The 12,132-nt window shown below is 38.7% G+C and overlaps 1 protein-coding gene across 20 annotated transcripts in view; it reads right to left on the bottom strand.

Annotated features, from left to right (window-relative positions):
- Nucleotides 1–12,132, bottom strand: part of picalma (phosphatidylinositol binding clathrin assembly protein a) — a 45,090-nt gene that overhangs the window by 32,676 nt on the left and 282 nt on the right. For all 20 annotated transcript variants that reach the window (XM_086179347.1, XM_086179345.1, XM_086179350.1 and 17 more), the window contains exon 2: nucleotides 11,834–12,069. In XM_086179347.1, the coding sequence (XP_086035473.1) occupies nucleotides 11,834–11,963 (130 nt within the window). In that variant the 5' untranslated portion in view covers nucleotides 11,964–12,069. The remainder of the gene's footprint in view (nucleotides 1–11,833; nucleotides 12,070–12,132) is intronic.

Genomic DNA, 12,132 nt, shown 5'->3' with positions numbered 1-12,132 from the left:
CTGTTGGTGAAAACGGGCTCTACAAATAAAATTGCCTTGCCTTGCCTTGTAATAATCAGATATGATCACTGTGTGATCACTGCCAAAAAAAGGACTTAGTCCGTCACATGATTTTCTGGAACAGGAAAAAACGAACTTTTGAAAATGGTCCCAGTTATTCAATATTGATACCAATCTGATGCCAAAAGGAAGCATGCCAGACAATGTAAATAAATATTTAACTGAATTTTATATTTGAAGGGAGATAAATGGTACATTTTGGGCCTCACTGTGCAATTTTATGTCTACATAACACTTTTCTAATTGTGTTTTCTTGGCTGTGGGATTATTTTAATAGTTACAAATCAAGATGAAAAAGTTCAGCTGCATATAGGGTACCTAAGTGGGGTAATAAAAAATAAAAGGGCAATATCTGGGCTTTTCATTTTAAGTCCTAAAACGCTGTCTCTTTCACATCTTAGGCAAACATCTCACTTTACAGAGACACAACTATATTAATGGTAAGCGCTCACTGTTGTGAAGTAGGTGATGGTGGAAACCACTGAGGCCTGTTTACACGGGTGGTCTATGACTCCTCCTCAGTATTGAAAGGCACACAAAAGGCCTTTTGCATTTGACATACACAACAGGCCACCCATGTGACAACAATAGCCTTTTTAGATGTGACTGAAACGGCTGTGTGAAGTAAAAACCCTCTCCCATATTGCTGGTGTTTGTTCGGTGCAAGGACAAATCAACAACCTACCTGCCTTTTCTGATAGACAAGTTGTAATAAAATCTACTGAAAACTAAAGCATTCAACTCAAACATCAAAATAGAGGTCAACTCTGGCAATGTAGAGGTGAGACTGACAAACAGTGTGGTAAATGTACAGAGGACAAACCCTTTAGATTACTGTATTTTCCGCACTATAAGGGCATCGGATTATAAGGCGCATCTTCAATGAATGGCCTATTTTAAAACTGTTTTCATATATAGGGCGCACCGCATTATACGGCGCATAGAATAGAAACTACTGTAGTGGCTGAGGTTGCGTTATGCATCCACTAGATGGAGCTGCGCTAAAGGGAATGTCAACAAAACAGTCAGATAAGTCAGTCAGTCAAACTTTATTAATAGAATACAAACCAACGTTCTGACAACTCCGTTCACTCCCAAAACAAGTTGGTGCATTCACAATACGGTACCGTACCTACCGGTAGTTGCGTGACTGATAGCCTTGAGTTTGAACTCTGCGTCGTAAGCGTGTCTCTTGAAAGGTGCCATTTTGGGATTTTTATGCACACACAAGTGATGTGGGACTGGAATTCCCCTTTACCATTTTTACCGCTGTTACTTTGGCGACGCCCCCTGACCACGGTGGCCATAATAACCAATATTGATCCATATATAAAGGCGCATAGGATTATAAGGCGCACTGTCGGTTTTTGAGAAAATTAAAAGGCTTTTAGGTGTGCCTTATAGTGCGGAAAATACGGTAGATAAAACATGACCTTTGTTCTGTTGCTTTTCTTATTTTAGCCAAATTTGAACGTTTCTATGAACAAACTACTGTGCCAAGGTCTTGGCTGGCAACCTATAGCTTTACATATACAGTACATCTTACATATGCATGCTCAGTTGCTCTAAGCGAGGGCTCTTAAGTGTGATTTTTCAGTGTGTCACCACCACATAAAAGTGCCTGCTGGTTGCTGCTGTTGACTGGGTTGATCTGCCTTGTGGTATTTAGGGAATGTTTCAAAGTTACTGTTCGTTCCCCCCTTGTGAAAATGCCTTTGTTACATTAATAGACAATTTTACAGAAGGTCATAGGTTGCCAGTAAATTTCACACAGAGAGTAAATAAGCAAGCCAGAACCCAATGCATTTCTTCTGAAAGCAGCTATTCTAAAATCAACAATTTCTGCTCGGTTATATCCAACAACAACATTAACACTGCAAATACTCCATTTAAAACTCAGTAAAACTGAATGTATTACTTCCTGTTTTCTTTCATATGTTTACTCGACCACTCTTAACACAGATGAAAGTATAATAAAGTGCATAAGACATAAGACGCTTATAAAACCCACGCGCAATCTTCGGGCTGGAATGTTCTCCAAACATTTTATGTTTGCTGTCCTTGCTGTAATAGCACTTAAAAAAAAATAAATCTATGCTGCGCAATCCACATGGGCCATATGCAGACAATTATTAATCAGTAACTGTAGTTTTATTAGAGTTAAAGCTGCAAAAGACAGTTTCTAATTTCACCACCAGTCCGTCACCCCGTAGCATTTTAGAAGTGGTATTATTTTTGTGCCAGGTGTTTCAAAGTCAATCAGATCCCTTACCAGCTTCTTCAGAGGTCACAGAAAATCATGATGGAATTAAAACGCATGTCCATTAAAGAAATAAATTAGAATTGTCACAGTTTTACAGTGAGTTTACAAATGTCTAATGAATATTATATATCTACTATCTTCTATTTCTGTGACGATAGCTAAGATCCTCTGTTTGCTGCTCCTGCTGTGAATTGTTCTTTAAATTTCTCACTCGTATCCAGCCATGGGCAGAATATCATGTCAAAAGCTCTGATTGTAGGGAATCAGTATAAACACGGATTATATAATTTTTCCTCAAAATTTAAAATGTGCAATCAACATTTTTCCAGGATAAAAAAGCTGTCTGAAGCCACTTTTGAAGAGTTAAAAATCCTATGTGTAGTTACATTTGTTTACAACTGTCACCTACTAAATAATTTTGGATTCTTTCAGTCTAATATTCCTCTATTTAAGTATACAGACATATCAGATTTTCTTGACTTCAACAACAAGGTAGTAGTAGAAGGGAAGATATTTTTCCAAGGTAAACATGAATGAAAAAGAAGGAAGAAAGATTGCATGTTGCAATGAAGGTTTTAAGTGGGTCGGTGAAGATAGCTGCATTAGCAGATGAAAGTGACTGACTGTCAGCTGAGGGGATGAGAGAGGAACTGATGAGTAAACGCTTTGCAGAGAGGAAGTATGAGGTATACTGTGCTACCAAGAAATTGATCTGCAGTCATGGCTCTATCTTACCACAAACACTGGCAGAAAACATACATTATCTCCTAGATACTTAATTTGGATTTACTGAATAATATCTGCAATAATGGATTTGACTTGAGTCTCAGGGCCGGGAACTTTAGCCATACCAGTTGAATTTTACCATAATAGCACCGCATAGCTTTCTCACAGTAACCATTGGCCCAACACAAAAACCCACTGTCTTTTCCTTTGAAAACCCCTTAGAATCAGTGTTACTATTGCCAGTGTAAAATATGTGAAAAATAATGAAAAATATTGATGAGGTGAAATATATCAGACAGCGGTAGAGTCATATATTGACTCTAGAAAAGCAGATCAAAAGCCAGTCCTTTTATAAGGGCAATTTAAGTGGCTTAATTATCCACTAGAAGCACTGGTGCTCTCACTAGGAGATCCAGAACACAGCAACAACACCGAAAACACATCTTGATTAGGGCCGGGCGATCCACTCCATTTTCTGATTTTTCCAGTTGTGTCTGATGGAGATCATCGATCGGTCCAAGTCAATAACTGGCCCAGGTTACCGGGACCATTACTACTGACAGGCTCATAAAAGCAATGGTTCATCCACCTGTCTGTCAGACGCTATGTGACCACATTTTTCAATGTGTTCTAATTATGTAATCTACTATTTAGAGCAAGGTTTAATATGAATTTCTAAAAGGCTGGTCATCCACGTCAAATTAGCACTGCTAACGCACTTCACCAGTCCTTGTAAAAGGCAGCTTTTGCAAAACGTGCCAAATACAACATGGCAGCACAAAACAGTGCATAATGGATGTTGCAAGATATTTAGCAAGGGAGTTGGTGACTCCCTATCAAATTCCTAAATTACTATAAATGTTAATAGGCTATCCAAAAAATCTCAATCTAATCTCAAAATGCAACACATTTTTTGTCTTCCCATCTTAATTATATTAATGACTTATTAATGGTAAATGCTTTCGTAAATCTTTAAAGGTTTAAAACATAAAATAAAAGTCCACTATTTATAAAGTACTATCATAGATGAAACTACCCTGCAGTATAAGGATAAACAAATCATAATAAGATAAATGAGCTCTACCATTAACAGCTGCAACTTTGTTTTTTTAAACCTTGATTTATCTATGAGAAGAATCACTTGAGGCAAAACTTTATGCTAGAACATCCTAATCACGTTCATTGTACACGCTCAAGGGCAACTCAGCAGTGGCAAAGGAGAATACACTAATACATCAATGATTATAATCATAGGATTTTTCACGATACTAAAATAATTACTTCTATAAGAATGCATGGCATGTACCACATTTAAACTTCAATTTATATTTGAGGTCATGAAGTTATTCACATTTGCTGACATGCTGGTCTTTTAATTAGGTCTCTCAACAGGTTGGAGTGTTTGTTGGACATGCTGTGCCCCCCCCCTGTCTAAACTTCTTTTGAGGACAGGCTTTGTGGCATCCCTGGGCTTACTTTGTCAACAAGTCAGGAACGTTCAGTAGGAGCACTTGTACTGCAGCTGTTCATCTCATTTTGTCCCCTTGAAACCTGCTGTAGGCTCTAAAATCAATGTATAAAACATTTAGGCAACAACTGAATATTTTAATCACTGATGTTCCATCCATCCATTTTCTATCACTTATCCTGTTAAGGGTCCTGTGGGGGCTGGAGCCTATCCCAGCGGCTTGTCTTGAAGGCCAGTGTAACAAGCCTTGGAATGCTGGTCACATTTAACAAAAATAAAAACAAGTGTAATAAATAATAAAGTGTAAGCACTCTACAAAAACTCAACCCAAAGATCAAACAAGATCCAAACTGATCCCTTTGAGGTCAAAACAGATGAAAGCAAGCAGAGGAATATCGCTCTAATGCTGCAGAGGACGACATGCAAGCCAGTTGTATTTCATCAAGCTGTGGGTTGGCTACCGTGGTTGACTTGTAGATTTCTCATGGTCATTACCAGCAGGCTCACATTTACCTCCACTGTTTGTCTGATGGAAAACTGACTTAAATTTTCTGGCTTCCTCTCCATTATGGGCAATCAGGTTGCATGGTAATGTTTGCGTGTGAAAGTTGGCAGTGGTCTGAGATGTACCTGTTGAAAACACAACCTATATCGAACTTGCTATGTTCACATGCTGACCGAAAGACGCCACTGTTGAACTTTAAAAAAAAACAAAACAAAACTATGATGATCTTGACGGAACATACAGAAAGTAAGAAATTATTATTAATTATTATATTCTTATCATTGGACCATGGCCAACCACCATGCCTACATCGAGAGAGATAGCTCAGCAGCAAACAGTAACATCAGCAGTTTCCCTTTTTTTGTGCCATACAACTTAAAAGGAAGATGAGGAACCATCAAAAATGTTACAAAAAGAACTGCATCACAAGCAACATGCCTCCAATTATTACTGTTGAAAATGAAGGATTCCCTGAGATTTTGAAGACTTAAGCCCAGACAGGAGCTACCACTGGCTGCACAGCCCAGCTGTTCACAGACAGTAGCCAGATGACAACGCTAACACTATGTTCTGGCTTATTTAACTTTCATTCAGACGCAAATATCAGCCATTATTCTTTGGGCTATGATTTGGCATTTATCAAAATAATTATTGATAGACAGATACAAGCGATTTTAATCATCGTCACCCAACCCTACATAGAGATAGGTCATATGATTAAAACCATCTGGGATTTCAAGGGCATTCCTTTGGTCAAGTATGGCTGCTGGGATGCCAGTTGTTTAATTGCCAGGAAATGCATCAAAAGTATCCCAGACAATCTCACAAGCAATCAGCTCAACTCCAGTGTATTCTGGGTAAGGGTTGGGTTGTGTCTACTGGAGCACTTCCTGTTTCAGGAAACGTCTATTCCCTGAAACTCCAATTACCCTTTACACGACGTGGGCTAAAGTGCATTTTGGCCCCTAAAAGTAACCACAACCACACAAAACTTTCTGGGCTCAGTCTCATTGGCAAGCTAGCAGGAGATAACTAGAGGGTTACAGGGCAGGGCGAGGGTCTCTGATTTGTAAGCAGTAAACAGGTCTTTTTCTTTGATGCGTTCTGTGTTGTAATACTGTAAAAAAATAAAAAACTTTTTAAAGTTCAACTGGCCAAACTAGTGATTGGTAAGAATTACTGTGATGGTACAGGTGTGAGTATGAAACATTTCACCACTACATACTGTGCAACAGTGCCTTTTAGAGTCACAGTGTGGGCTTCATTTAGCTGAGCTGGTGAACAGAGGGTGAGCTCTCTTTTTAAAGGACCATTACTAGATGCCACTGAAGTCACATGTTCCATGTGTAGCACTATATTCTGCACGGAGGGGGTAGAGAGAAGCCAGTGGGCAGAGCCTCTAAGAGGGTGCAAAGGCTGTTATTAATGAAAGTCTGGAGCAGGAAATTGCAGATAGCTAGTAAATGACAGGTAATGCCACATCTTCCCACATACACACACTTGTGTAAGACTTTAAAGGTCCAATCCACTCATTTATGTCTGCATACAAACATTCTCTGTCAGACATGGTTTTGCGTACATCCACACAGCAAAATAATGCCACATTCAACAGCTTAAAATGCCCCATAGTCTTTTTCCTTCATCAAAATGTCAACAATATATGAATATGTAACTGCAGGACATATCTGCAACTTCAATATAAAGTCCATTATCAGTTTTGTGCAAGTGGAGCTTTAATATTCACATAAATGATGTTTGTATGTATATTTATGTGATAAATACTGATAAAGGATTGGCTTCCAGGAATATTTGTTATGCCACAAATCATGCTTGTTGGTCCACCTCTTAAAATCAGATTACTACTCTAAAATATACGCTTGTTAGTGAGTGTGAAAATAATATTCTAGTGTTAAACTCTGTACACATCATTCTACACACAAGATCTACAAGTAACTGTAGGGACGAGAGGAAATCAACTTGATTGAGACTTACTTTAACAGGAAATTACTATTAACAGGAAATTAATTTTAGGTAATAAGTACATAAATCTGGACTCTGGCACAGTTGTTCAGTCCTGATGTGAACATGCTGATATGCTGCAGTATGAATACTTGAGAATATATAGAGACTTTTATGTGTATCGTTTCGGAATAAGCAGCCCATTTTATAGATATGTTCTTCATTATTATATCACAAATGCAGCACAATTTACCCAAACTAGTTCTGCTCACTCTATTTTCAACTACTTTATCAGTGATCCCAAATGTCATGCCAATAAAACCAACTTAAGCAGCAGTGGCAGAGGCAGCATTTTGAATTTGGAGGTATAACATTAATTCCTAACCAGGCAGCAATATTGTTGTTGGTCAATAAGAGGGACGTGCGCAAAATGGAGGAACATAAACAATGTTCATTTGCATATAAAATCCACATTAAACCTTAATTTTCATGTTAATTATCTCAGGTACATTATGACATTACTACAGCTCCAGCCATCAGGAGTTAAATCAGAGAACCAGACGAACACCAAAACCACAATCCACAATCTCTGTCAGATTCAAAACAGGCGAGGCATGGATGAGAACTTTCAAGGCTTCACTGGGACCATCAATTGAGGCCCACTACTCTTATTCAGGAGGGAAAAAAATAATGATCGATATTTTATCTGATTTTCTTATATTGCTGTTGACTTAATAAACTATTCTATCTATGTGCGCCGATAATCATCTACCACTAAGCACCCCACAGTAACACTAATAACATTGTTCATAACAACACAGCAGCTTCTGCTGTGCTGCTTTATCATTTTATCCATTATTGAGGGGTTCTTGACCTCAGCTACTTGCTACAATGATGTAGACAGAGAATGTAGTCAGAGTGCACTCTCCAGGACAAAATATCTGATAACCCCATGTCTAAAATCATCCTGAGCATCTCTTCCTGCAATACAGCCAGTGACAATATGTTTTCATGTCCATGCATGTCAGAAAACATAAATGACAAGATAATATATGCATGAGAGGCCAATATCAGGCAGTAATATCATCCAACCAATACATATCAGTTGGGCTCAATATTAATTTTGCACTTTGCCACCTTATACAGATAAACAACTAATTTGTTAATGAGCTCATGACATGCTTATATTGCAGATAATCACTGCATTGCAATATAACATCTCGACTATTGAGATATCAGTAGAGATAACTGTGTGCCCACCCTCTGCATTCTGCAACAGTAAGTGGTGTAAATGTCTTGCTGGAGGTGTTGAAGATACAGCAAATCTCCAGTCCACCTTTAGACATGCAGCCTTGAGGTAATCCAGGATAAGAATCTGCTGAGCAGTTGTCATTCATCTAAAAGCAGGTTCTCATGCATTAAACAATCATCATATTTTCAAAAGTAGTATTTGTGATGCTTAGCTCTAACATTTCAGCTTTAGTGTGAACTAATCACAATATTCCCACGTGTGAGAAATGTTTCCTTTGTATTTCATTCATCTGTCTCAAGAAAGGATTCATGCTGAGCAGTGTTTAATACTGTTTCACTTAGTTTTGTGATGCAAACGTCATAATGATATCATGCTCAAAGATGCTGGTTGAGGTCAATTGATAAATTGTTTTGGCTGACATAATAAAGCTTTTTAAAATCACCTTTTTAAAATTCATCTGGAGACCACCCATCTGTGTTTAACGACTCCCACGATGAGAAATCTTTAACCTGTCCATGTACAATATATCGTATGAAGTTATAGACATTTGATGAATATTTATCGAGCAACTTTGCATCATGAGAAAGTTTTACGTTGGATTATTTTATATGTTTATATGAGTATGTTTGCTGATCTTACTTGTGTACTTTTCACTTGACACAATATCTACCCTCATGGGAATTTTTGGTACTCCAAAAATGACCTCAAAAATCCAGTATTGGTGAGGCTCCAGATACTGGATATCTGCCTTTATATTTGATATCTACAGAACTAGGATGGGGCACAAGGGTGACAGAGACAGTCTAACCCAACACAAAAACATTACTGCTAAAGAGAAAAAGGCTATAGGTGGGCAATATAGATTTAAAACTATCACAATATCTCATGGTATTTTTTAAGTAAAAACAGAGATTAAAACAGTGAATGGTGACAGAATAGCACCATAAAACATAATGTTTAAGCAAGAAGTCACATCGACATGACGATTAGAGCCACGCTAAAGGAAACAATGCAAAAAAGTGACACTTAATCCTAGCCTACTTTATGTGACGACACTACCAATATCCACAAAGACACCTGCAGATTGCACAGTGCATGGAGGACCAAAGGACACAACAGATTCCCATTTATATTGACCTAAAACTTCTCAAGATGTTTGTCGAAAGTCAAGGTCCACAGCCACTGCTGCTGACTTCATATAATCACAACCTCATGAGAGACCTTTGAGCAGTTCACTGCAGCATGGAATGGTTTGTATAATAGCAATTAACCTGGACAAAAACCACTGCAGCCATGCACTTGCTAGGGCTGACAAACTTCAACAGAAAGGAATTGAAATACAACACTACAGCTGATAAGCCACAAAAAAACAACAAAAAAACAACAACACATGAGCAAGTCTGTACTGAACTTACTTGGGATAAATTTTCCCACAAGTTATTTCTCACTTACAACTACATAAGATAAGCAGTAGAGAGTGAGTTCTTCAGCCTTTACTTCACTCCGTCTGGAAGTCTCCTTTTCAAGCTATGTGGTAGAGTTTATCTAGCAAGCCAACGCTAAAGAATGTGAAACATGGTCCACCACAAACTGAATGGAGACCGTGGCAGGGGCCATATCTCACCTGCAACCCAGACAGGAGGAAAACACGGGTGGCAGCTAGACACATTGGTGCTATAATCAGGCTACTCAGGAAACTCCAAACACAAGAGCACCCACCAGCCTTCTTTAAATACCTCAAACCTACATGAGACTTCTGTGAGCCAGCGAGTCTCTACATAACCTTGGGAGGAAGCTTCAGTTCACCACCTCTACCAAGCTGCCACATATGGAATGACGAAGGTGACTGGAACACAGTCTTATTATTTCCTACTCCGTCAGCTGTGAGCTGTCATTCAATAAAATGTCTCCACGTCATCATGGTGATTGTTACTCAAGGCAATCTTAAAAACTAGCTGGTGAATGGAGGTGATTCTACCACAGGCCAAGAGGAACTAGAAAAGACGCTGTTAGACATACGCAGACAACATATTCTGTTCTTACTACAAGCAGTTGACTAGCATTAACCCTAACCCTATATACACACATATATACAGTATCTATAGCTCTCTAGATAGATAGATAGATAGATAGATAGATAGATAGATAGAGGAAATTCATACAATTTCCAAGTGCAATGTGTGTAGACCAGGGCTTTACAATGTGAGTAAAGAGCTCATGTCCAGATAACAACAAACATCACAATATGGTGCATTTTCTGTAAAGTACAGCTTATACCAAAATTAGCTTCTATAATATGACCACATGGAAAAGCAAATTATTTGTGGTTAGGTTTTCTGGTCAATGTCAGACACACAGACCGTGGTCATGGAACAGAATCACACCTTCCTTTGGGTACAAGCTCCAATTTATTTTTTGACTGGTCAGAGTCCAAAACAATTCCCCTGTTTTGTGTCACATTCACTCTGCTGAGTGTAAGGTCACATGATCACTGATGTTGTCATCATGACTACATTCATGATAATAGAAAACGCACCATACCGTTCATAGAGGTTCACTAAAAGAGGTTAAGTATCTATGCAACTTGACCACATTTGACTGGAAGACATTGTTATGTAGCCGGTCATCAAAATAATTGGGACCTATGATGTCGACTTCTGAGTGCTACCTATAAATCACATTAAATTTTCAAAGGCAACACAAGTGTTCGAAAGTAAAATAAAACTCTTATTACTGTGTTGCAGAAGCCCTCCTTTTGTTAACATTACTATGATCTGTGCAGAGTTTTATATTTACACAAAAAAGTGTGTCCTTTGCACAACACAACATCCGGGCTAAGATGGGGTCACATGGGCCGTACAGGAACGTCACAACATTTGAATGTTGTGTGGTCCGATTGTATTAGAATTTTTCCCAGTGGTGCACTGTAACTGCTCATTTCTTTAAATGTTACAGCTCAGGTTTTTGGTTCAGGACTGGACCTTATTTCTATCTGTAACCCAGGTTAAAAAAGGGACGACTACCTGAAACAATGATTTCAGACCATAGAGAGGACCCGAGACACATTTGATGCTAGATGCTAGCAGATAGTACAAAAGAATAACAATGGTGGTTTTGGCTGTGCAAAAAGAGGTCTGTTTGACTTGAGCTACTGATTGCAGAAGAGATGTCCAGGTCTGGGTCTGAGGAAGTCAGGAAGTGCAAAGCATGTGTCAACTATCAAGCTGCCAAATCTCTCCAAAAAAAAAAAAAAAACAGTAAAATTACTTTAAAAGTCCCTCAGCTAAAAAAAAAAATAACCATAACTTTATTCTGAGAGGTAAAACTGTTTAACCGACAAGGCTACAAGCTGCTAGCGTTGGACACATATTAACTATCACTAATCACAGTAAGTAGGTTCACAACTATTTCTGTAAAACTGAAGGATGTATGAATAGTTGAGCGATATATTGCATTCATTAGCAGACTAACAGCCTGGCTCACGTAACAATTCTGCAGGCCTCACAGCCACACACACTCCAAATCTCAACGTGAACTCATACCAGACAGCCATAATTAAAGACACAGATAGTGCATTTCACCTCATATTCAGATACTTACAATCCAAATGTTTCTTTTTGGGTCCCATTATTTCATGCGTGGTCGCCTTGCACACAGTTTTGGAAATCGCCGACCCGGTGACACTGTGCTGAGCAGCGGTTATCCTGTCTGTAATGCTCTGCCCAGACATTCTTTATCAGCTCAAATGAACGGTCAACGACACAGAAGCCTTCCCAAATCCAGCGGAACGACCAGCGGTTTGTGGATTCCGTCGGTCTTTTAAAGCTCTGACAGCACTGGAGACGAGAGAGAGAGAGAGAGAGAGAGAGAGAGAGAGAGAGAGAGAGAGAGAGAGAGAG

Source organism: Aulostomus chinensis, chromosome 15 (assembly GCF_037954235.1).
Source record: "Aulostomus chinensis isolate RoL2024-O1b breed Wild chromosome 15, RoL_Achi_v1.0, whole genome shotgun sequence".
Lineage (NCBI taxonomy): Eukaryota > Metazoa > Chordata > Actinopteri > Syngnathiformes > Aulostomidae > Aulostomus > Aulostomus chinensis.
This window is presented reverse-complemented; position numbering and strand designations above follow the sequence as displayed.